Source organism: Epinephelus moara, chromosome 11 (genome assembly GCF_006386435.1).
Source record: "Epinephelus moara isolate mb chromosome 11, YSFRI_EMoa_1.0, whole genome shotgun sequence".
Classification (NCBI taxonomy): Eukaryota; Metazoa; Chordata; class Actinopteri; order Perciformes; family Serranidae; genus Epinephelus; species Epinephelus moara.
Window position 1 is genome coordinate 24,235,515 of NC_065516.1, and position 25,914 is coordinate 24,261,428.

General features: G+C 41.8%; 2 protein-coding genes across 2 annotated transcripts in view; both read right to left on the reverse strand.

Annotated features, from left to right (window-relative positions):
• Nucleotides 1-25,914, reverse strand: part of cntnap2a (contactin associated protein 2a) — a 454,430-nt gene that overhangs the window by 367,880 nt on the left and 60,636 nt on the right. The window lies entirely within an intron of this gene.
• Nucleotides 19,353-23,537, reverse strand: LOC126398069 (bromodomain-containing protein 4-like). The gene is made up of 2 exons (XM_050057257.1): nucleotides 23,436-23,537; nucleotides 19,353-22,851 (listed from the first exon to the last, which is right to left on the reverse strand). The coding sequence occupies exon 2, from the start codon at nucleotides 22,788-22,790 to the stop codon at nucleotides 21,363-21,365; it is 1,428 nt and encodes a 475-aa protein (XP_049913214.1). The 5' UTR covers nucleotides 22,791-22,851; nucleotides 23,436-23,537; the 3' UTR covers nucleotides 19,353-21,362.

The following is a 25,914-nucleotide window of genomic DNA, read 5'->3' on the forward strand; positions in this document are numbered from 1 at the left end:
TACTGCAAGATGTTCAAGTTGGCAAGAGGAGCAACAGTTTGGCATTAGTGCAGAAAGAAACCCTGCAAAGTGGTCCTGCTGCTGTATTTCTTTTAACTCATACCGGTAAGAGCTGTCAGATACACTGAAGTTTATGTAACTGCACACAGTGCAGAGCAATTAGCTCCAAGATAGCTGCTTGTTTTTGAGTAAAAAAAGAGACAGAAGAGTATTTTCACATCCACTGTAGGAACCTAACCTGTGACCTCTTGTTTTGGACTCAGCATTACAACCACCCAAAGCACTGATCTGAGACAGAATAGCTAAGCAAATGCTATTTCCGATTGATCTACCAGCGAGGCTTCTAAGTCTTAACTGTGCCAATTAGACATGGTCTTCCCTTCCCATGCCGAAGCACCTTTAAGGCCAGCGGGTGCTCATCAAGGCCTCCCCCCGCTGTGACTGTGGAGCAAAGACCTTGGGTTACAGGAAACGGGGCATGATGCAAGCCCCCTGCAAATGGATACTGAGAATCTCAAGTGACTTCTGGTGAAGAGGGGGCACTGATGTTAGGAGCAGTGTGTGCACATGTACATGTACATGTATGTGTTGTGGTGCAGAGGGGATCAGTGGGGGAGGGGGTTGGGGGAAGCATGGGAGAGAAAATCTTTGGGCAAGACAAAGAAAGAGTTAGAAACGTGAGCATACAGTACGCAAGGAAACTGGAGGGTTAAAAAATGGTAGACAGTCCCTTAAACAGCCCGTCTAGATTAACCCTCATAGGATTTTTCTCTACACTCATAACCCTCCTTCTACCTTTCCCTCCATCATCTCCCAATCTCTAGGCCTTCCTCTCCATCTAATATTCAATCTCTCCATCTGTCCATTTCTATCTCTATCTCACTCTACGTCTACATCTTAATGTCTCCCTCTTTCATCTTTTGCTGTGTCTTTCTCCATCTCCGTGTGTCAATCCTCGCATCTGTTCTCTTCCCAAACCAATTAAATGCTGTCTGCAATTACCCCCTTCACTTAGCATATCCTGGTCTCAAAGAGCTTTATGTGTGTGCGTGTGTGTGTGTGTGTGTGTGTGTGTGTGTGTGTGTGTGTGTGTGTGTGTGTGTGTGTGTGTGTGTACCACTTTGGGTAAAAGGTTTTTTATTTTCTTCCAGAATTTAGATGTTTTCTTTAGCACTCCAAAAATCTTGCAATTATCACCCTCTGCACAAACGTGCACACATAGACACATTTAGAAGTACGTGCACATATGTTACGAGCCTGTACACATTCACCGAGGGGGGCAGTTTGTAAAGCGGTCAAAGGAACACCTCTATCAATTTCCATCGCGTTCTCCCCCCACGGAACACTTTATTGTCTTTGAATGCAAGAGTGAAAGCAGCAGCCTTCACTGTGGATATAAATAATGAACACCGCTCCTGCTGTAACAATGCTCCGAATGCCTTCTTCCTCAGTGGTCCTATAGGGAGAAAGGTGCAGATAGAGTATATTAACCTTCTGCATGGCGAGTTGCCGGTGTTTAAATCATTTAAATAACACCGGCTATTTTGGCATTCTACTGCATCACACACCTCAGCCTGTCTCAAGAAACTTCACAGCACAAACCAGCACACCAAAAACTGTCTGTGATGTTGATCGTTGCCACATATCCAGGCTGTTGCACTGTGCATTTTAATTGGACACCACTGTAACTACTTCTGTGTCGACGTTGTGCTGCTTTTGAATGCCGCACCATCACTCCGTGGGCCTTTGGGAAGAATGGGGAAATGCGGAAAACGGAGGGCGGAGGGAGAAAAAATGAATGGAGATGGAGAGGAGGTGTGAGAATGTAATTATGAGAGAAAAGTGTGACAGAGGCGGGATAAGAGGGAGGCTGAATGAGCTTTTAGTGAACACCAGAGGAGCTCTCCATGGTGCTGGACTCACAAATGACTCATGCAGCAGGACCGGAACTGTCCGTGGTCCTGTATGTTTTCAGTAACCGCAGCTGCGCAGATAACAAGGATGAAAGATTAGTAGTAGCAGCTTTGGTGGACTTACAAATAGATGCAGCAGCAAAATACTAGCAGTAAAGCTGAATTGCTGGTTCTGTCTGCAGATGTACAAGTAGTTTTTTGTTTTTTTTGCACTGCATTAGAAGAAGTATGGATAGCATTGCCGTGGCATTTGTAGCAGTAGTAGTTTTAGTGGGAAGCTAACAGAACAAGCTTTGTATCCCTGGAACAATAAGTCCATTGACAGATGATGATTTGTATCTATTCATCATTTTAGTCATTTTTCAAGCAAAATGCCAAACATTATACATATTCAGTGATTCCAATGTGAGATTTTGTGCTTTTTTTGTCATGCACAATACTCAGATGTCACCTTGGACAAGAAAATTAAACTGATATCTCATTTTGCTGCAATTTTATAGCCAGAATGATTGATTGACTGAAAACATAACAGATCATTTAATCAATAATGAAAATTATTGCTAGTTCCAGCCCTAGAGCTATGCACAGTGAGTGATAGTTTTCAACTCAACAGCAGGAGCGACCATAAAACACCTACTGCAAAACGCGAAGCCCTATGCCCAGTTGGATGATAAGACAAACAATCAACAAACATTGCCGGCACGTCTGTTGTATCCTCAGCAAACTTTACACAACACACAGAGAGTACACTATTTTTGTGCTTTGTGTGAGTCATTGCTTTAAATTGAAATGACTATTTTTCCATCTGTATTGATACCTTGGCTGCGTTAGATCACAAAACAAACTGTCATCTGTGATGTGACAATAGTATTACGGGACTTATCTTGAGACCAAATAGTACAACATGGACACAAAAAATTGTTCTAATTTGTCCACATCTAGCACAGTGCTGTAAAAGAAATGTGAGCAACACTGCTTTGCAAAACACAGGGTTACAACCTGTTTAATCTCGGAGCTGATTGATTTGTTCGTAGGTGTATTACATGTGGTATTATATAATCTGTATATTCGATAACGTCTTTTATCAGAATCCAGACATGACCGTCATGGTGATATTACTGCTAGGCGATTATGAAACACATGTGAAGTGTTATGTTGACACAGGACTGCAGCTTCCTTTCTACTTCTCTACCCCTTCTCGTTTTCTTGGTTTTCACAATATTTCATCCACACTGTCTTTTTTCTGACCTCTTGTCTTTTCTCTTCCTTCCTCATGCCCTCGTACTATCTCCCCTGTTAATCTCCCACCGTCTGTGTTTCCGTTTCCTTGCATATTCCTTCTGTTCGTCCTTGCTCTCAAGCAAAGCATATCCACTAAAAAGTGATAAAGAGTCTAGACAGTAGTAATGAGATCTCTGTGACTCATTTCATCTAAATAGGGCACCTCCTGAGATCCCTGCGCCTCTGTGTATGTACAAACACATCTGCATGCTGGTGTGTTTTCATCTGAATAAACGGCTGCATGCATCTGTACGTCAGTGTGAAGCTGAAGGCACTTTTGCACAGGTTTCTGTGTGCGTGTGGATACACTGTAAGTGTGTGCATGCATATGTGTGTGCTGCTGAGAGTGTGTTGGTTTAACAGAAGAGGTGGTAAGCAGAGAGTCCCTGGGAGAGCCGGGGAGGGTATCCATGCAGCAAATTAAAACTGGCCTTTTTCACTTCCAACTGTCCATCATGAGGGATGGATTTAGAAAACCTCAACTATTTAAAGAACAGGAGCGAAACAGACACACCCACATGCATGATGTCACACACTTTAGAAACTAGGAAACCTGCCCCTACACCTCTCAAACAGACACACACACACACACACACATATGCAATCACAATTTTTCACACATCATTAGGCACAGAGAATTATCAATACCCAATCTCAGCCCCATGTAATTAGTCCCTATAGATTCTTTATTGAACACAATCAGGCAGCAATAACTCAAAAACTGACATCAGCAATAAAGTCATTTCTGCTGATCAAACGTCTGCTGATGTGAACCACTGTAGACAGCGGCAGTTTTCTAAAGACGGGTAAGCACTCTACAGTTTCTGGCAGATCTCCTAAACAAATTCAATGTAATGTTGCATTCGTAAGGGAGAAATATGCAAGGGTAAGTTTCTAGAAGTACTTCTGTTGCTGTCTTTAGAGACTGTTTCTTTTTTCCTCCACGCTGGATGTGTGCCAGAATATGTCTCAGCAAAACAATAGGTTTGGAAAGTTATTATTGTTCCACAAGATTCATGCTGGATGGGTTCATTGCAGATTCATCTTAAAGAAACAACCGGCAGTGGATGTAAATTTTCAGCAGATTTGCATAAGACTTTGACTTATAGATGGTGTTTACATAACCTGTTATAATTCATTATAAAAAAATAACAGTGTTGCCACATATCATGTATCCAAAGCATGTAAACAAAGCTGATTAAGGGAAGCATACTGCAAATAAAACCAATAATGTAATCACAGCTTCTAATTTGAAAGAGAAAGTTCACAAACCATAAAAAATATACAAACAAAAAGCTGCTTCAAAGACAAGGACAGACAAAGAAACAGGAAACTACAGATACTCAGTGAGCAGCCAGTTTTCACTGGATAAAGAAGAGGAAAATCTAGTACACAAACTAAGCTGGCTCTCACCATATGCTTTTTACTTTACCCAGCAGCAGAGTCTGAATAACAATTAGTGGACAAAACAGACTTTAAACTGATCTCCTACGTACTCTCATACTTAGTGATTTTAATGAATGAGCTGCAATAGAAGACCTCATTCAGCCATTAAGCTCAAATACCCTTCCATGAAACCATATTAAGCCACACAAATTGAGATTATTACTGCAAATTGGGCTGTCCCTTTAAGAGTGGACCTGCAGTTTTGTGTCTTTTCCATTTATGTTTTCATTACAGAGTCCCTCGTTCAATAATGGCGTTCCCATCTGTATTCAGCAGCTGTATATCAGTACCAGAAAACACATTAGGTATTTCTTCTTTACTCTTTGCAGGATCTTGTATGTATCATCATTCTGTGTCAATAAAGCTCACCGTAGATATGAAAAGATGACAGCGCAATCTCTCCTGTGAATACTGAATTCTCTCTACCAATCATCATGCCTTAGCTTCAGGCAGTACAAATTAATCTTGCAGTGTTCATCATAATAATAGTGAAAATAAATTACCCTCCTTCCAAAAAATACACCAGGATTTTCCCTGCAGATGTTTGCCGCAGTCTAAAAGAGTGTGATGGCCTAAGCACGAGAAATGTCTCACTGTTTTGCAATAGTATGGTGCGGCACAACTGACGGTCCATTTCATTATCAATGAGTTATAGCACAATCTTAAAGGCCCAGTGTGTAGGATTTAGGGGCGTCTTTTGGCAGAGACGGCATATACTATTTATAACTATGTAATTTTTTTTAGTTTATAATCACCCGAAAGTAAGAATCGTGTTTTCTTTACCTGACAATGAATTGATTATATCTAGATACAGAGCTGGTCCTCTTCCACAAAGTCCATCATGTTGTTTCTACAGTAGCCCGGAATGGACAAACCAAACACTAGCTCTAGAGAGCCATTCGCTTTTATGCATTGGTCACTGCAGTTCTCCTACACACTTAGCACACAAGAGAAGTTTCAGTTCAGTCAGGAGCACTCCAGTCAAAGAAAACTTAATTTCCATGTGCAGTATTATATTTGGCAGTATGGCTCTGTTCTGGGGCATCTGCCTTTGCTTGGGCCTACGCAGAAAGCCTCTTTCATGTGCCTACAAGGAAATCAGAGGGCGGAGAGAGCACACCTCCCTGCCCTTCCATGCGAGAGAAGCAGCAAAGTCCCCAGGAATAGAACAGAGCAGCATTAATGACAAACAGAAGTCAGACACAGCATGAAAAGGAGGAGCTTGGGTGGACGCAGGTTGCAAAGAGGCTTGCAGAGGAAGCAGCAACAGTAGGCAGGCCAGAGCAGTTTAAATAGGCCGAATCAAATGAGATTCGCTAATCATACACACATAAACACACCTTTAAATACTGTAATAGCACAGTGTTATATCATGCATACCCTGGTATGTAGTTTAAAAGAAAATTAAACTTTTTAATAATAAGAAAATTTCCATAGCTAGAGTGCATTCAATGTAAATATAGATATAAAATGTAATTCAACTATAAAACGAACCTTAAACTTCTTTTGTTCTGCTGCATCTTTGTGTTGCTTCTCACCACTTACCCGGTGCTAAAGAGTTGTTGCTGAGGCGGAAGTTTCCAGTCGATGTGTGCTTGCTTTTCATTCAGTGTATTACCTCTTTTATAATGAGACACACGGTTGAAAGAGATAGCTTGACAGAGGGGGGCAAATGCTGTCTCCCACGAGCATTATGCTCCACTCCTAAGTTTACTGATGCTCTCAAAGAGGCAGCGTTGACAAAATCCACTGCTCTATTCTCTTGCACATCTCCGAACCTTTTAGAATTAATGATCGTCTTATTAACGGTCACCGTTCTGCTAGGAAATCCACCATAACAATATTTTGATTACACTAAATGCTGTCTCCGGGATCAAATTTGCGCTTTCAGCAACAATATGCCATTAAATGGCACCCCTCTTATATTATGCTTTAGTGCAATGAGGCTACCACTCTTTCCCCTCTCATGCTCTCCCTCTTTCCTCCTCTCTCATCATTCTGTATCACCGGTAGCGGCTCAATTATGTAGTGACCACAATAGACCATGAATACCAATTTGAGGGGTGATAGGGGATAGGGGGAGGGAAGAGGGGGGGTCAGAATTCCTGCTGGCCAGCAAAATCGAGAGCGACAGAAGCTTGGCCTGGTTTCCCCTCTCCGGTGCCGCTGTAATTCACCTTCCGTCACCTCTATCTCATCCTACACTACGCTGCACTTCAATCTGCCACTACGCCTCTCCCTCATCTTCCATCCTTCTCTTTCTCTCTACGTCTTCCTCACCCACCTCTCCTCCCCCTCAACCTCCTACCCCACCCCCAAATCTCTTATAAGTGATTCATATGTAAATCATGCTTAAAATAATTATCTGACCTGGTGCCATCAGGTGGGATGAGGATGCAATCTGTGCAGGCAGATTTTGGAACGCCTCTATTGTGTGTGTATTTGTGTACGTGTGTGTGATTTAATCTAAATTCCCTGCAAGGCTATGGCTTGTGTTGTGTGTTTTCTGTGTTTATGTACAGTATAAGGTCTCTCAAGGCACCAGCACTTCTCTGTCTCACTCACTCACTCACTCACTCACTCACTCAGTCACACACACACACACACACACTCAGTTGGTTGCTCCACTTTTTATCCTTCCTCCCCCATCAGCCTTCTCTCTAACTCTCTATCCCTCTATCTGTGGGAGGGATGAGGTGACCATCTGTTGTTCAGAGAGAGCTTGAAAGGGATTGAGGGGGAGAGACAGAGTCAGACAGAGTGGGGGGGGGGAGCGAGCAGTGCTGTGATATTGTAATTGCAGTCAAAGTAGAATTGAACTGAGGGGAAAAGAGAGGAGATATGTGCACTGATAGTGTCATTGCAGTCAAAGGTAGAGAGGGATTAACGAGGATTGAAAGAAAGACGGAGGAAGAAAAACAGAGAGGGAGAGGTGGTATGATATTGTCATCGCAGTAAGGCAGGCAGTGGCAGGCCCTTAGTCTTTGATTTATGTCTCCTTCACAGTGTGTTTGTGTGAGTGTGTGCGTGCCAGTGTATGTGTGATTTATCGTTCGTTAACGCTGAGGAATTAAACCTTGTATCCCACTGAGCTGCGCACATCAATTACCAACCCAACAAACGGCCAGGCCTCGCCTCAGTTCACCTTTAATGAGGAGAGGTGGCAATTGACACACACGCAGTGTTACAGTATGCACATACACACAAACACCGAAGCCTCCAATGCACACACACTAATCTATACACATTTATATACAGTATGTGCAGGTGTGAGCGCAATTACCTTGGCTTCATGCATAATGTGAGACCACTGAGCTTTAACTGAACTTTACTGCAAGCTACGCATGTTGCGTGTACTTATGTGTTTTAACATGAGGAGGAAGTGGGGTGTGTGCTTCCCGACCTCCATGTGAACTTCATACAGTGTCTCCCACTCTATATAAACAAGATTAAATTAGCCAATATCGAATATCATCAAATAAGAGTCTGATTTCAAATAGGGCAGGCTAAGGGTTTATCTGAGAGCCAATTAAACAAATACAACAAGGTAATCTAATGAACAGTTATTAGCATAATGCTATTATCTCATTTGCATCAATAATAGCTCCACAGGTTTCAGACAGTTTCCTGACCATATGCAAAACAGGATCCAGGCCACAAATTATGATAGATATAATTTGTGCTTTGTATCCCCATCATTAGATTTGACTTCGGGGATAATTTATTTTGGAAAGGAGTAAAATGCAGAGGAGTGTAAAAGGAGAGGTATTAGAGGGGTCTGTGAAAGAAATGTGAATGGAAAATAGGATTAAAGGAGGAGATGCATGCACCATCTCTAAAAGAGACGTTGGATTGAAAGCTACTCTCCAATACAGGAGATGAAATGTTTGCCTTTCCAGTAAAAGAAAATATTTCTCGTTGAGCCAGATGTGTTTGCCCTGAACCTTAGGGAGAGAGTAGTACTTTGCTACAGTGGCTGCCGCTGTGAAAAGAAAAGTCATATTTACTCAGCATCCTGGCAACATATAAGTGCTACTCTGCAGGGGGTAAAGTGAAAGTGCTCATTAGAGAGGACATACTGGGCTAAAAAAAAAAAACAGCATTGCACCATTCTCTTTCCTTGATTTAAAACATAAAAATAAAATGTGACAGATGAAAACACATTTGTTTTGACGTTCTTGTATGCAAAGCAGTTTTTTTTTATGAATACGTATTCACTTTTGGGAAGAGGAAGGAATTTCTGCTCTAATTTGTCAGGAGAAAAGAGTGCTTTGCATAAATTTTAGACTAAAAACCTCCAAAGTTGTTGTTCATTATTATTAATGTTTCCATTTTCAATTTACCTAGTCACTGTTTGTTTTCAGGCAGCTCTTGGTTCTTTTGAAGTGGAATGACCAGAGACTACCGTGCTCACATGAAACCCCAGAAAATCATGTGACATGTCATCGTGGGTCAGTCGGCCCCTTTTTTTTTTTAGCATGTTAAATTGACATTACAGACAGCAGAGCCTGTCAGTGAATGAAAACACCCTGTCTGGCAGTTCAGCTCAGTGAACGAGAAGAGAAACAGATGTGAGGAAGGCAAACAAATGACTAAAGTCAGGAGGGTGTGAGACTGAAACTTGTTATAGGAGGTGAGGGGATTTTTTTAGGCATTGAGCTTTTTACAGAAACAATTTGTACAACCTGGTCTCACTCCAAAGTCGTTGAAATCCGGCACCTGGGCAGTGACTTGTGACGTTAGACACTGACGAAAAAGCCGTCCTTTAACGCAGGCATGATACATGGCCAGTTGCTGTTATAGTTTAACGGCACTTGGCAGCATCAGGGGAAAGTTAAGGCTGCGAAAATCCGAGTAGTGCGGGTGAGAGGAGTGGTGGATGGGTCCAACAAACACGGACTTTCACCCATGAGAGCGGTGTTTGTGTCACATAAGATTATTAAGCCAAACCCTGCTTTTTCGGAACCGAACCATGTGTGTTGTTTGTTGACTAAACCTAACCACGTGTGTTAGTTGTTGGAGGAAAAAATACATCAATTAACGTTGTTACGAGACTGTATGTAAATTTTCTGTAAAAACGGAAGTGTGAAGGTGTAAAACGCACCCAGGGTACCATTCATGTCTTATCTGGATGTGGAAGGTCCATGACCAGATGTCGATATGCTAATTGGCTAACTAGCATTTTGAATCTGTCCTCTCGGTCTTCCCTCTTGAATGACGAATTTAAACCACTAGGTGTAGAACATATGTGCTAGCTGACTGTTGACTGTCATCTTTACAGTGTGTTCAAGTGCAACTTTTTGGCCGAGACACAGATGACATGAAGCAACGCAAAGGTCAGTCTTTGTCGCCGCAAGTTCTTCAATGTTGGCTGGGTGTGTTTCGGCCTTTTGATGCAGGAATGACGCACAAATCCCTCCTCCCTCTTCTAAACCCTTTCCAGCTCCACTCTCTGCATTTATGTTTCTGTACGTGTGCACATGTCTGTGTTAGGCCGGATGTATCCTAGATAAATGGTCAGGGCATTAGGACAGTAGGGATATAGGTCACTAAGCCTGCCTGTAAAGGAAAAGTGAAAGGAAAAGAGGGAGAAACAGAGGGAAATGAGGGCAGAAGTATAAGGAGAAAGAGACTATCAATAGGTGTGTGATGTAAGGTATAGGAAGGGAAATAGACGTATGTTGTAAAGAAAGAGGGCAGGGGAAAAAGATGAGAGGGAGGTGAAGTCGAGTGAATGATAAAAAGCTAAGAGAGATACAGTAGGAGATATTGAAGAGAGATTATGCTGGCTTCTGCTACTTCTTCTTTTCCTCCTTATTTTATCTCTTTCATTTTCCGTCTCTCCCTCTCAGTCTCTCCGCCCTCTCGAAGGCAGCTAATTACATGTATCACTTTTCAGACATAGTTGTAGAAAAACAGTGCATCTGCTCAAGTGTTGAGAGCTCACTGGCACTTTTGCTCATTTCTGCTCTTCACAAATATGCATGGCAGACACACACACAGGGCACACATTCACACTTCAATTTCCTTGAACACTCAGACACTAAGACTGAAACAAGCCACACTGTAGCACTGCTGATGAGGAGACAGAGAAAGTGAGAGTGCATGACACAAAGAGAAGAGCGAAGGAAGGAATAAACAAAAAAAGTCTATAGAGAAACCACTGTAGTGAAAAATAAAAGAATCTGAGGGCTGAATTTATGGCCAAATGAGTCACAGTCACGACAGCCCATAAAATTTGAATGAAATGCTGTAAAACTGGGATTTATAATGATACGATCAGGAGAAATAATAAATCAGAATTTTTGCCTGTTCAATTGTGTTGGGAGTGAGGTCTGAAATTGCCAGAGCTGGGATGAAACACAAGGGTATAATAATTCAATATATGAATCCATTCTATTTGTGTGTTATGGTAGTGGTTGTGTTAGTTCTGCGCCGTGTTTATTTGTGTGTGTATGGCCTCTTGTACTTCCATCTTTGTTAGAGTCAATTTAAGTTTAAGGTGTGGGGAAATTTCGGCTTCTTTAAAGGATTTTTTTAGGGTTAAGACTTGGTTTTAGGATTAAGATTAGGATTAAATTAGATAGCACTGAGTTTAGGCATATATTTGGGACTGTGGAAGTTCATTTTTGACTTTTCTCCCAAGCGGCAACCCAAGGGGCTAAAATATGAAGCCTATGCGGAAGTGCCAAATGCTGCAGTTCCTCTATTTGCCACTCAAGGCTGGCACCAAAGGGGAGTCAATCTCCACAGACACCCTTGTGAAAATGCCAAATTTTACAGCAGAAATAAACATGTTAAAAGCCTAGCACACACACCCTCAAAAGGTTTTCTGTGTAGCTAATTTCCTCATTTATGACAACTGTACGGGGTTACATTTTTATATAACTCACCTGTTTACATTTTATTAAGGCTTAAAGTTACGCATAATTAAGGGTGTGGCCAATTTGAGTGGCACCACCTCTCACTCCTCTACATCTTCACCCTTTTGTCCACATACAGTCACTTCTGATTCCAAAAAAACAAAATGGCGATGGCCAAAATGCCAAACTCAAAGCCTCGATGCAACGGGTGACATCACAGTGGCTGCGTCCATTCTTTTTACACAGTCTGTGGTTTTCAGTTATGATCTAAATGTTGGCAACTGAAGCTTAGCTCCCTTGAAAAAGACAGACTGTCATCAGATACTTTGTGGATATTGTTACTCTTCTACTTTCTCCTCTATGATTGTACAGGTGGAGAGTCCAACCTGCTACAGACCCACTCTCAATCCTCCACCATCCCATCCATTGTCCCTGGTGAGAACAGCCTCAGCTAAGCTTTTATTCTGTGCTGGCACAGCACTTAAATTAGGTGAAACCAAGTGTGGAGAGCAGTCCAGCTATGTGAGACAAAGGTAACACGGAGTTAGCTGACTCTCATGAGACTGACCACAGTATGCACTATGAGGTACAGTAAAGCAAGGTTGCTGTAAATTTAATCATGGCTTAGTTCACTTAAATTGGTTATTGCACATAAATTACATCACCCAGTTAGAAAACAAGTTTTATTTTATTTTTTATCTGCCTTTACCCCCACAGAGCATAAATGGTTTGTAGATTTATATAAATATACATGGCCATGACCACATGAGATCTTCTTTCAATAGACAACAGGTTACTTTGTGCAATTTATCCATGCCTGGTGCACATTCTCCACCACGCAGCGGTACTCTGCGAGCTTCAAGCTTAACATGTCTCCATTTAACATGCTCCAGGTCTCATCTCAACATCAGACAAAAAACAAATTAGCAGTGTCAGGAGTAAAGTATGACGACCATTTGCTACGTCAGCTGCAACCTGAGCTAATAGCTAAATGCTTGTGTGTACTGTATGTTTCATAATTTATTCTCCACTTTGTGCTAGCCAACACTGTAATGCAACCCTTTAAACTCAATCTCATCATTAGCTATGCTCAAACTGAGCTTTGGGTTTGAGCACTAGAAAGTAGCATTGTCAAACACTGATATTTAACGATACATATCGATTCTGAATATTTGAAATGGTTTCAAAACTTGTTTTCTGCAGTATCGATACACCCCAACTAGCTGTGCTTTCTTGCTCTTTCTTATTATTAATGTCTGCTACAGACAATCTACTGTTCTCTGCGACTACCCAAGAAAAAAAAGGCACAGTTGTCATACTATAGCATGTTTTACATTTATCTTTTATTAATGTTTTTAAATCATATGCCCTCAATGCCAATTTTTCTCTGTGACATCAAATGTCAGTATTTGTAAGTATTGTATCAAGCTGCCTGATACAGGACCTACAGAGCCCCAGTTTAAGACTGACCTTTGTAGCATGTCATATCCTTTCTCTCACCTGGTTTTCAAAGTTCTGTTCTGTACCTACATCATAAACCAAAGACCACAAAATTAAACATGTCTGGAGCCATTAATCATGAGCCGGCCCTGCTGGGGTGTAGAAGTGGTCTGTGTTCTTGGCATGACATGGTGCCAGTGTGAAGCTGAGCAAACTAATGGACTAGGCAGGACAAACCCTCAGGGTAACACTGTCATGTGCCACTGTGGCCTGTAGCCGACAGCCTCTGACCACAGGCAGGAGACGGGAATACACACACGATTACACAAAGTTAGATAATGCATTCCCCTCCTTTACACTTTAGATGGCCAACTCTGGTGTGTTTCATTGCCTCTTACAGTAATCAAAGAACTATAACTTGGTGTACAGTATACTGTACTTGATCTCTGACAATAAATGGACACAATTCACTGCCATCTGTTTCCACTTACTGTGTGGGCTAGCAGCCCAGTCACCAGAAGAAGATGTTGGCATTGTACGTTTCTGCAAGCCACGGCTGTCTTACATTTGTACGTTTCATATCTATAAAGTTTTCATATGAGCTAAGTTTCCCATCAGGGGAAGGAGGGGATGGTAGATGGCTTGGCATCTAGGAAAGACGGCTAGCAAGCAGCAGACAGCAGCAGACTACTGATGGAGACCAACAAGAGCAGTTGGTTTTCAACAGTAGACCGCAACATTTCCAACAGTGTTTGTTAATGATTTTAAATGAGATGTTGGGACATTTCCAGCCCTGATTGTGACGACCATACATTATGTTTTCCTAACCCTGACCAAGTGTTTTTGTGCCTAAATCTAACAACACATTAACCACAGCTGTCACAACATGCAATTGAAAACTGAAACGTACAGAAACCTTAAGTTTTAACATGTCTGCTACACATGAAACATACAAATGTATCATAACCATGGTATGCAGAAACATACGGACAACATACAATGCCAACATTTATTCTGGTGATTGTGTTGGGGCTAGAGAAGTATCCTGCTTTAAAGCTGTCTTGATACCAACACAAAATAATCAACAAATGCACATTTAAAAACACACATGCACACGTATTTAAAAGGCAGCTCTTAATTTGTTTCCTTCTTATCTTTGTACCTTTATCCATCTGAAAAATGCTACAGGTTACTGTATATAGCCTCTGTGACATAGCCTCTGTGACATATTCGCAAACCTACTCCTGCTATCGGTTCCTAATGTTGGTCTTGAAATGGGAAAAAGGGCTTCTAGGTATCCTGTCCCTGCAGCTTTGAATCTGTCGCATGCTGATTTGGGTCTTGGGGAGCTGGAATCTTTAAGTGTTGTCAAAAGTAGATCGACAGAGTTGGAGGACGGTGCATCAAGTTGTGATGCTTTTGCTGAATATCTGCCTCTTTTATTGCTTGTAACTGTTATATGTTATTTGTAATTTTGTCCCATGTGCTGATGCCAATCTTGGCCAGAACACAAAATGAGGATTTTCCTGGTCAATTTTAAATGTATAAACAAAAACATGCACATATACATGAGCTCTGTGTTGAGGAGGCTACTTCCAGTGCGAGGAAATTCAAACAGAGTGCCAAGCCAAAGACTGTCAAAACAAATTCTATTGAAATTCCAGACACAGGTTGGAGTTTGACACCTAACACTATGCACACATAAATCTTCCGTGAGGCAGATGGGTGGAATACACACAAACTTGGCAAAGATACGTATACATGGCACAGGCTGCACAGCTGCTAATATGCACTGACAGACAGATGCACAGAAACACAGACACATGCCAACCAAAATCAGTCAGAGACTGAATCTTGCATCATCACGATGAGTTTAAGATTTCTGAACAGTCTCTTGGCTACATTTGTACAATTTATTTAAATGTATTTCCATCATTGCATATGTTTGCATGTGAGTTTCTCCCACGGTCTGTGTGTTGCAGTGTGCTTTGCTAAAGGCAGTAGGTGAAGATAGAACCGGTTGGCTCCTTTGGGGCCTCCCACTCTCCATCTCCCGGACACATGTACATGGCAGAAGTAGCTTCACTTTGACATTCATACTACAAGGTTATACTGCCTGTCAGTCAAGTCAGTGCACACAGACACAATATCCAAAGAGGTATACAGCAAACAAGCTCATGAATACTGTAATATCACTGGTCTTCAGCTGACATGAGTCAGTGAGGAGGTTGTAGTGTATACAGGCCATTTCAGCACTAAGGAGATGCTAGCAGCCGCTGCACAAGTGCGTACATTTATTAGGGGTCTAAAATCAATCCACTGGCATTGTGAGTGTTGCAGCCGTGTACATACTGTATCTTTAGGGTCATGGCTGCAATGCAAATACATAATATCAGAAGAAGAATTTAAGGTTGCTGTGGCTCGAGCTCGTCGTCCACTAATAGGAAAAGCAGCAATTCGATCCCTGGCTCTAGCCCACACATCAAAGTACCATCTGGAAAGATACTGAACCCCATACTGCTGTGCCATTAGTGTGTGAGTGCATGTTATGTTTAAACGGACAGGTGGCACCATGTACATGTATAGCTGCAAAGTGGCTTGGGCCACCAGTGTATGAATGTATGTGTAAGTGGGTGAATGTGGCATGTTGTGTAAGGGCCCTGACACGCCAAGCCGGTGGTCAGCTGATGGTGGGTGTCTGTCGCTCAGTGTGTCTAACACCATCGGCACACATCGGCCATTGATGGCTGTTTTTTGGCCGATTTAGCATGTTGAATTGGCGTCAAGGATGGCAGAGCCCTTAATGAAATCACTCTGACTGGTATTTCAGCTCAGTATGTGAGAAGAGAAACTCAGGTAATGAAAACAAACAAGCAGCTACAGTCAAGAAGGCATAAGATCGAAACAAACTTGTTATAGACGGCAAGATTATTTTTTTAGCCATTGAGACTCTTGCTCTCGCTGGCACACAATAATTAGTCTTTGTTCTTTGAACATTGAGCTGTGTTGTTCATGTGCTAACTGGCTAACTAGCATCTTGAATCCGTCCTGTAGGTCTGTCGGTTTCCCTTTTTGAATGACGAATACAGACTATCACCGTCTGCTGGTATGGAGAGTTTTCCTCTCACACAGGCATGCAGAATGTACACGCTAGTTGGCTGTTGGCTGCGGTGTGTTCAAATGCAATTTTCTGACCGAGATACAGGTTATGAGGCGATGCAACAGTCAACCTTTGTTGCCGCTAGTTCTTTGATGTTGGTTTGGTGTGTCTGGGCCTTAAAAGCGCTCTAAGTAAGGTGTTTTACCATTAGGACTACATGTTGTGGTCCCATCTGTTTTAGTTTTTACTGCTTCGAAACTATTTGACTAAGTAACTTGGCTGTACAGAGCACACAGAGATTTTTCAAAGCACATGTCAATCGGGGGATGGCATTTCCCTTGGTGCCTTTCACCATGCAACGGACTCAGTTTACAGTACATTAGTGATAAATGGAAGGAAAACTCCTCTTCTTGTTCTTATCAGACTTGTTTTTGAATCTGAATGCATTTACCTCGTTGCTTCTGCTACGATTTAGATGTCAATATTGGAAACAGCTTTAGTGCTTAAAGGCCATTTCAAATCCATTCAAAGTGTTTACTAAAATTTTGAGCAGCACCATTTGTCCCACCTTATATCAAAACTGAATCTAATTTTTGACATTTAAGAAAAGGTCTTTCATTACTACCCGGTGTTCACAATCATATTTTGTATGCCATTGTGCGTGTTAGTGTTGCATGAGAGAGAATAAAGAAGTGACTGAAAGCAAGTGTGTATATCCAAGCAATCTATGCATCCATCGCTCTGACCATTTTTCATACCTGCTTATCTTGTTCTAGATTTCTGTGGCCCCTGTGGGCATCTTATTTTTTGTACGTTGCCCCAGATGGAATCAAGCCCATTATCACAGCAGTGTACAGCATAAAATGAGGTCGCATTTGTATATGCTAATTTACGTGAAATCTCACACCTCCGGGACATTGTTGGTTTTTTTTACACAAGTCTAATACTTGAAAAACATCATTAAATTATGGAAGGTGAAAGTGTGGGAAGAAATAAAGATGGAGTGAAATACTATTATAACCAACAACAGAGGAGTGCTGTTGGTATTTGACCAGCATTACTGGTCTGGCTTACAGAGCAACACCAGTTTCGCTTTGATATTCACACACAGAACAACTCAAATTCAAGTTAACAATGCAATCATACAGTATTCTGACCAAGGCATAGACAGACACATAAGCAGTGCGCTCACTCTCCCTCACCTTGAAAATAACTGATTGTTAGAGAGCTCGCCATGCCTGTAGCAACACAGTGCGAGACATCATTACCTTTCACAGATCACAAGATAAGACCCACCATGTAAAAGTCCCATAACTATGAATCAATCTAGGCAAGATGGGAACTGCATTGATTGGTGTTGCCTGCCTGTCAGATGGTTAAAGATAAAGACCATGTGAAGGACTGCATGCCAAATCTGGAAGAGGACGTAGACGAAGAAGGGCCAAAGAGAGCCGAGCCAGAAGAGACTTTGCTCTCAATTAGTAAGATGAAAATAATATTGTTGAGTCAAGTTTTGGCACACACTCTTAGGCTGGAGCATCACGCTCTGTAGGAGGGTGTCTGAGTGTGCCTCAGTGGGGAGTCATGAGTCATCAAGACTCCTCGCTAGGGCAGGTGTAGCTCCGGTGCCTGCACGCGAGATGAGCAACACAGAAAATGAGGAAAAGGGCAACTTCATGAATGAGAAGAGGCTTAGAATACAAAAAACATATTTGTGTATGGGCAAAAAGAATCAAACAAAAAGTAGAAAAAGCAAAGCAGATGTAAAACCGGAGATAAAAGTCGTGTCTTTGGCTGAGCAGATAAATGTGAATGGAAAAAAAGAGTGTGGATGTGAACAGGTTAAACAGAGAGAGGAGAGCTAAAGAAAGTAAGATGAATCGGAAACACTGCAAGGGGTCCTGGGGTTTGAAACACACATCTACTGTGCCTAAACTAAACAACATGCTCACACACACTGGCACACACAGGAACAGACAAACACATCACAATCCCAGAATCCCAGAGATGTTGTAACTGAGCTGGTTGTTTTCCATCGTTCCTCAACAGCTCTATTTGGGATGGCATTTTGATCACTGTAGCCAGTGGAACAAATGAAAGGTGCTGCACTGAGCCAAACTGGCAAAGGATGCTTTTTATTTAATACACTTTTTTTCTACTGTAATGAAGAAACCTCACCAAGACGTGTGTCTTACTTGAGCAGATTTTCTTTGGCTTTACTTTACCAAACACTGCCTAGTATGGGAAATGTGTTTTGTTTGCATGATGTATATGCTCTAAGGTATGTACCTCTGTTCACTGTCTTGTATGATCAGCATGTGAAAAGATGATGCAAATGAGATCGCCTTGAAATTGGATCTGTATCTAACTCACTGTGGTATCATTCCTGAACACTCCCAGTGCTCCAAACTCAATCAGGATTCACTGTATTCAGTGAAAAGAGGTCATTTTGGCAGCTGTGCATTTTCAACGTACAGTACTGCAGGCCTCCAGTGAAATCTTCCCGTCGAGATACGGTGGCTAAATGAAATGCTCTCAGCTGTAAGTACTGACATATGTCTGCTCATTAAAAAAAATGGCATGCAATCTTCTTCTTAAAAACAACAAACGCAAATAATTAATGTTTCCCCACATTGGAGACAATGATTTATTTCACATTGCTACTTTTTCAATAATTTCAGCACAAGCAGCAGAGCTGATGACTGTGAACGCCAGGTCAAATGCCACAGAAAGGCAGGTGGAGGCTCTGATGAGAGATGGAGAAGGTCAGACTCAGAACTAAACTAGCAATTAAGTATTTGAACAGTTTTGTTCTGATGGTACATACATCATTTAAAATCCTACCTAGAATGGTGAATACCACAATAATACAGAGAATAATGATGTGTTTTTAATTGATAACAATACTTAATTAAGAAAAAAAAGCTCATTATTAACCATCACCTCAGCCACCTTAAAATGATTATCTCTCTCTCAATTCAATTTCAATTCAAATGGCTTTATTGGCATGAGGTAACACTGTACATATTGCCAAAGCAAGCATTTGGAATTCAAAATAATAATAACAATAAAGGAAAACAATATTTACAATAAATTAGTTATAATCTATACTGTTGGTAATACTGTATGTATAATATGTATAACTATGACTGACTCCATCACAGTCATAGTCACATTCAATCAATCTCAGTAATAACAATAATAATAATAACAGTAATAACAACAAACAATAAATATGTGTGTCACTTCCTGTCTCTCAGTCTATGGCAGGCACAAAGATTGTGGAAGTTTGGTCATTGATAAAACTGATGAGTCTTTTATTCATAATGTTGCAAAAGGTTTTTCCCAGGTTACTATTTACACAGATCCCACGGTAATTATTAGGGTCATATTTATCTCCATTTTTATAAAGGGGTGTTATTAAACCTTTATTCCATATGTCAGGAAAAGTGCCAACTGCTAGAATTATATTAAAAAGTTTGAGTATAGCCAATTTTAATTTATGGTCAGAATATTTGATCATTTCATTTAAGATGCTGTCGACTCCACAGGCCTTTTTAGCTTTCAGGGATTGGATGCTTTCCGTCAGTTCCTGCTCTGTTATTGAAGCATCTAGAGGGTTTTGGTTGTCTTTGATTACTAATTCTAAAGTTTTCCACTTGGCGTGTGTTTTGTTTTGGTCACTGTTCTTTGTAATATTGCTGTATAATTCAGTAAAATAATTCATCCAAATGCTGCCATTTTGTATTGCCAATTGATCTTGTTGTGTTTTGTTTAGAGTGTTCCACTTCTGCCAGAACTGGTTTGACTCTAAAGATTCTTCTATTTCAGAGAGCTGGGTTCTGGTGTGTTGGTCTTTCTTTGCTCTCAGTGTGCGTTTGTATTGTTTCAAGGTGTCGTAGTAATGAAGGCGTATGTTTTGGTTATTTGGGTCTCTATGTTTTTCGTTTGATAACTTTCTTAAAGTTTTCCTTATATTTTTGCAATCATTGTCAAACCATTTGTTATTGTGTATTTGTTTTGGTTTTTGATTAGAGGTTTTCAAGTTTGATAACTTTGCCAATTTATCAAAAATTGCGTTAATTTTGCCCACAGCAGTGTTTACACCATCATTATTGTGGGGAAATATTTCAGAAAGAAATAAATCGATTGAATATTGGATTTTGGCATTTTCAAATGCCTTTTGGTAGCTCTCCATGCTGTCTGATTTCCATCTGTATGAATGTGTGGTGTTGTACAGTTCACTGGGTTTAGAGGCCTCATAGTTACTGTGTGCCCTCTTCAGATAGACCGTGATCTTGCTGTGGTCCGAGAGGGGTGTGAGTGGGTTGACTGTGAAAGCTCTGAGAGACATTGGGTCCAGATCTGTTATGGCATAGTCTACCGTACTACTGCCAAGAGCTGAACTAAAAGTGTAACGGCCCAGAGAATCTCCTCGTAACCTACCATTGACTATATACAGACCCAGCGTGCGGCAGAGCTGTAAAAGCTGGGTACCATTTGTGTTTGTAATTTTATCAAAATTGTGTCTTGGGGGGAGTTCGGGGAGAGGAAAGCAGGTTTCTCCAGGTAGGCCTAAGTGCTGATCTCCCTGGATGTTTACAGTGTCAGCTTTCTCTCCAGTTCTAGCGTTCAGGTCTCCGCAGACTAGCACGTTTCCTAAAGTTTTAAATTGGTTTATTTCCCCCTCTAGAGTGGAAAAAACATCTTCATTGTAGTAGGGGGAATCTGAGGGGGGTATGTAAATAGCACATAGGTAGACATGTTGGTCTGCACTTATTACTTCTTTGTTAATTTTCAGCCAAATATAGGATTCTGCTTTTTTGATAATTTGAATTGAATGGGTTAGTTCTGATCTATACCAAATAATCATGCCTCCTGAGTCCCTACCCTGGGTTACTGTTTGGAGTTTAATTGATGGGATAATAATCTCAATGTAACCGCAAGGACAACCAGTGGAACTGTCTTCTCTGTACCATGTCTCTTGTAAGACGGTGATATCAGAGTCTTTTACTTCTCTAATAAAATCTGGATTTCGGCTTTTTAATCCAAAAGCAGATGATCTAAGGCCTTGAATGTTCCAACATGTTATTTGAAAAGATTTCATCTTTAAATGTGTTCTGTTTTAAAAATAAGACAAACACTGAAAAAACAATAACGATAATAAAAACAAGAAATAAACAACTAAGTTAAATTAAACTAAATTAGGGATTTGGGTGGATAGTTTAGAATGTGTGATGTATGTATGTATATATGATTTTATCTTAAACATTTTACGATAAGATTCTTATTCTTTAAGATTCTGTCTCTGCTCTTCTATTATGTAGCTATGAGGTTAGAGCAGAGCAGGTGTAACATGTATTGTATCTCCCTGAGGTCACCAGTGGGGGGTGGGGGTGCCGCTCCTCTCACAACCTCAGCATAGTTCCGTCCAGTAGGCTGGGGTGCCTGTAGAGCTGGCTGTACTGCTGGATGTAGGGGGGGGGCAGGGGGTCTAGGCTGGGGGGTGCTCTGGCTGGTTTGTGGGGGCCTGTGTTGACTTGGTTGTGGGGTGTGTTGGTGATGCTGGTGATCCTGCGGGGGCTGGAGTGTCCTGGGTATCCTTGCTGGTAGTCTGGGCCGGTGGTGTCTAGGGGCTATGGCAGGTCTGGGAGGTCTAGAAGGTCTAGAAGGTCTGGGAGGTGTAGGAGGTCTGGGTGGGGTCTGTGCTGGCGGACTGTTCCTCTGGGTGGTGGTGAGGTTCCTGCTGAAGGCGACGTCCTTCAGGGTCTTGGCCAGGATGGGGACTGCTTCTCTGTACAGGTGTACATGGTCATACAGGTAGTCCGGACCTAGTATCGGGTGGTGAGCCAGGAACACATTGGGTTTCAGGGCACAGTCCCTGGAGACGCTGGCGTTCACCCTGTGTATGGTGTGGGGGTGGAAGTCTCTTCTTGGCAGGAGGGTGGAGATGATGATTTTGCTGGTTGGGAAGGTGGTGGAGGCTTTTTCAATCATTCTCCTGAGTGAGTCTGCCACTCTCTCCTGTTGGGACCTTAGGTCGTTGGTGCCTGTGTGGATGATAATATGGCTGGGTGATCCTAGCTCAGCCACGGTCAAGAGCTCCAGGGCTCTCTGGGTGTTAGGGCACCAGATCTTCTCGACTTTATGTCTCGGGAAAAGTGTCTGTTCATCTAGAAACCTTCCGTTGGAGTCCATGAGCAGGATAATTTCAGCCCTTCTGCCTCTGTGTGTCTGTGCAGTCTCAGTGGAGTGTGGAGAATCCACTGGTGCTGGGGTGGGCGCATGGCTGTGGCTGGAGGCTGGAGCTGGTTGAGTGAGGTGGGGTGAGCTCCCAGGGGTAGGGCTGTGTGGAGGCTGAGCAGGTGCAGGGCTGGTTTGGGTGGGGATGGTCTGGCTCTGAGGGGTGACTGTAGGTAGAGAGCATTGTGTTTTCAGGCTCTCCTGTAGACTGAGCAGAGTTCTGTCCCTCTCCAGCAGCTCCTCTCTCAGTGCTGCTATCTCTGCCTTACAGCTGTCTCTGTCACTTCTCAGCTGCTTCACCTCCTCACTGAGGTAGTCCAGCTGTCTGCTATGACTGGTTCTGTCCTGCTGAAACTCTCTCAACCGAGCATTGAGTATGTCCTCCAGTTCTCTCCTGAAGATGGTCAGGGTATCCTGGAAGGAGGGAGAGTTAGGCTGCTGTTGGTCCAGCTGCTCCCTGAGCTGTACCAGCTCTGTCTCCATCTGGGAGAACTGTTCCCTCATGATGTTCAGAGCCTCTGAGTGCTCCAGTAGGGGAGGGTCAGTGTCAGCGTCTGCAGGCTCTCTGTCAGACGTGGGGAGAGAAGAGGTGGAGGTTTTGCTTCCATGGGTTGGTGGGGTATTTGTAAGACCCTCCTTCTCCTTTTGAGCCCTGAGTTTCATGGCGGGGAAGTCACCCTCAAACTTTGCCAGGTGTCCTTGAACCATGGCAGTTCCATTTTTAAACAGGTTGACTGTCATGATGGTGTTGTCTGGGTCATTTTCCTCCAATACACTTATCTTCCATCCATTGCAGATACCTGTTCTCTTTACTGAGGAGTAGTGGGAGCTGATGACATTCAGCCAGGCATAAGCTTCATCAGAGTAGAAGATTAAATTACATGCCCTCCCATCTTTATACAGGTCGAGAAAGAGTGTTTCTGGTCTTTCCCGGAGAACTTGTTGTTTATACTTGCCCCTTGCAGTCTTGCTTTTTACAGCTGGGGGATATTCTATTGTCTCAGAGCAGGTAGACATGCTGCCACTGATGCCACTGATGCCGTTGCTAGGCAACCGTCCAACTGTTATTTAGCTAGTGTAAGCTAGTTAGCTGTTAGCTTTAATATTTCAGTTGGGATTTTATTTGTAATTTAAAGTGTTAAAACTTACTGTCAGTGTCCAGTAGTTTTCACTTAGTCTTCTTGTTTGTTTAGTTGAGTCCTCCTCTGTCTTCTTCTTTTCTTTTCTTCTAGTTGTTTTGACTGCTTAGGTTAGCAACATTGTTAGCAACATTGTATCCAACCGGCTAAATGTCTTGATCTTTGTCTTGATCTTTGTCTCCAGGGTCCTGTTCCAGCTGTTTTTCCTCTCTTTCTCTTCTCTGGCTTGTTGTGTTGACTTCTGTATTCAAGTTCTTTACTATTTTTCAGTGTTTATCCTATTTCCGAACAAAAAACAATAATATTGTTCAGGAGCTGTTCTTAAGCATGTCTGCTCAGTTCGTTACCGTAGTAACTCATTCCCACTACGCTCCTGACCCTCAACATCTTGCTAGGCTATTGTTACTGAAATGAAACAAATGCTACGCAATTAACTGCCAATCTAATAGCTCAATCAAACAAAGAAACATCACATATTATTTATTGCCGTCTGACTCATAGCTTTTCTCTAGAATTAGCTTTGCTTGTATAAAAATGATCTTGAGAGTCATTCATATAATAGTTTGACATCCAGAGTCATAACAATATCTCCCAGATTTTGCTCTTTATGTGGAGACACACTAGCAAAAATCTGATTAGAGTAAAGGTCACGATCATGCCCCCTTCATAGAGCAATGGAAGGCTCTTGGAAAAGATAGATACAGGAATAGCATAAGATAAATTTAATAATAAAAGCAGAGGGTACAAAATATTGCATTTCTCTAACACTGTTGGGGCTATTGGGACAGCAGCCAAGACCTTTCTGACCTACGGTGATTCAACAGGGAACTCTGGCTATAATGAGGAAATTTTCATTCGTGTAACCTTAATTTATTCCAACTTGGATAAGAAGGGCAAAGTGTTAAAAGTTCAAAGAGTTTATTTCTCTAAATAACACAGCCACATTAGCAAAACCACAAACAGCTAACAGCCTTTGGTCTAGTGATAAAAGCTGCCAATCACCTTTGGCCTGCCTGATAAAAGCTGCCAATCCCGTGAGGTCCGTGGTGTGAGTGAAGTGAAATGATGGGAAAGCAAAGAGGTAAAAGGGAAACAAAGATATAGAGTATATAGGCGAGGGAGAAAAAAATAAAATAAATAAATCACAAGGCGGGGAGAGCGTTCAATGAAAAACAAAACTATTAAGAAAAAAAATGTCTTAATTTAGCCATGTTGTGGTTCAAAAAGGCAAAGAAGAGATACTGTAGCCTCAGTAATTGCCTCAGTGGAATACTGTTAATTACTGCACCTGGTTTTACAGCACTACCGCTCTAATTACTGCGGGACTGATGAGAAATATATAACCTGTAATTGTAACTGGTGTTTTTATTTTCTTTTAAACCTGGGATGACCTATTTGAGACCCACAGGTTTCGTTATCCTGGACACCTTGAAGTCAGCTTTCACTTAGGTAGAACATTTTAAAGGGGGTTAAAGAAGTGACAAAAAGTAGCACATTGTTGATATGAAAAGTCCTTTCTGTCTTTTATCAGGACTCATTGAATTCCAGCACTGAAAGGTGAGAAAAAAGCACTCTCTAAGTATGTTTATCTACACTGTCACATGAGCCACATCTCCACCAAACACTGTTGGCATAGTACCTGTAGAACCGTATGAAACCTTTGCGGACACAAACCAAAACCATATATCTGTTGTGTATTTCCACCCCAGACAGCACTGTTATTATGTAGGTGAGGTTGGTACCAGATGTTAAGAGTGGCGTCACTGGAGTGGAGTGGAGTCATCATTTAAGGCCATTAGTCGACTAGTCACCTGCCTGTTCACGATATTAATTTAATTATTAAATGATAGTCACCTGCCTGTTCACGATATTAATTTAATTATTAAATGATATATTTTGGGCGGGGCAACACAATAGTTTGAGTTGAAGGTGTGAGAAAGAATAGTATCAGTAACATTGTTAACACTGTGCTACATTACAGAGAAATACAAAACCGTACTAATGAACCTTCATTAATATAGGCCTATATTTTATCTACAAGTGCACGTCACACACTGAGCGAGCCGCCTGTTAATGACGCTGTGGGCTAATGGGCATGTAGCTACTTCCATGTTTCAGATGATACGTCATGTTTGTAGTCGACCAATGAAGATGAGTTTACATATCACCTTGGGTTCGTCCTTCACCTTCTCAAAATGATCCCACACTTTGGATTTCCTGCCCGACATGTTATTAACTAGCCTGTGGAATAACCGCAGGTACCAGCCCTGGAAATAAACATGACTCCTGTCTGACTGCTGAGCGTGGCCACTTCCTGTGTCTGTCCTTTCAAATTAAATTCCTACATGGTCCAGTTATATAGGTTTTGATTTACTTTGACAAGGCGCAGATCCTAATACAGTTTCCCTTTTTTTTTTTTTTTGCTACTAAGCGACCAGTGAAATCTTGCTGACTAATGACCTTTCTGGTCGAGTAACATTTGGTCATCT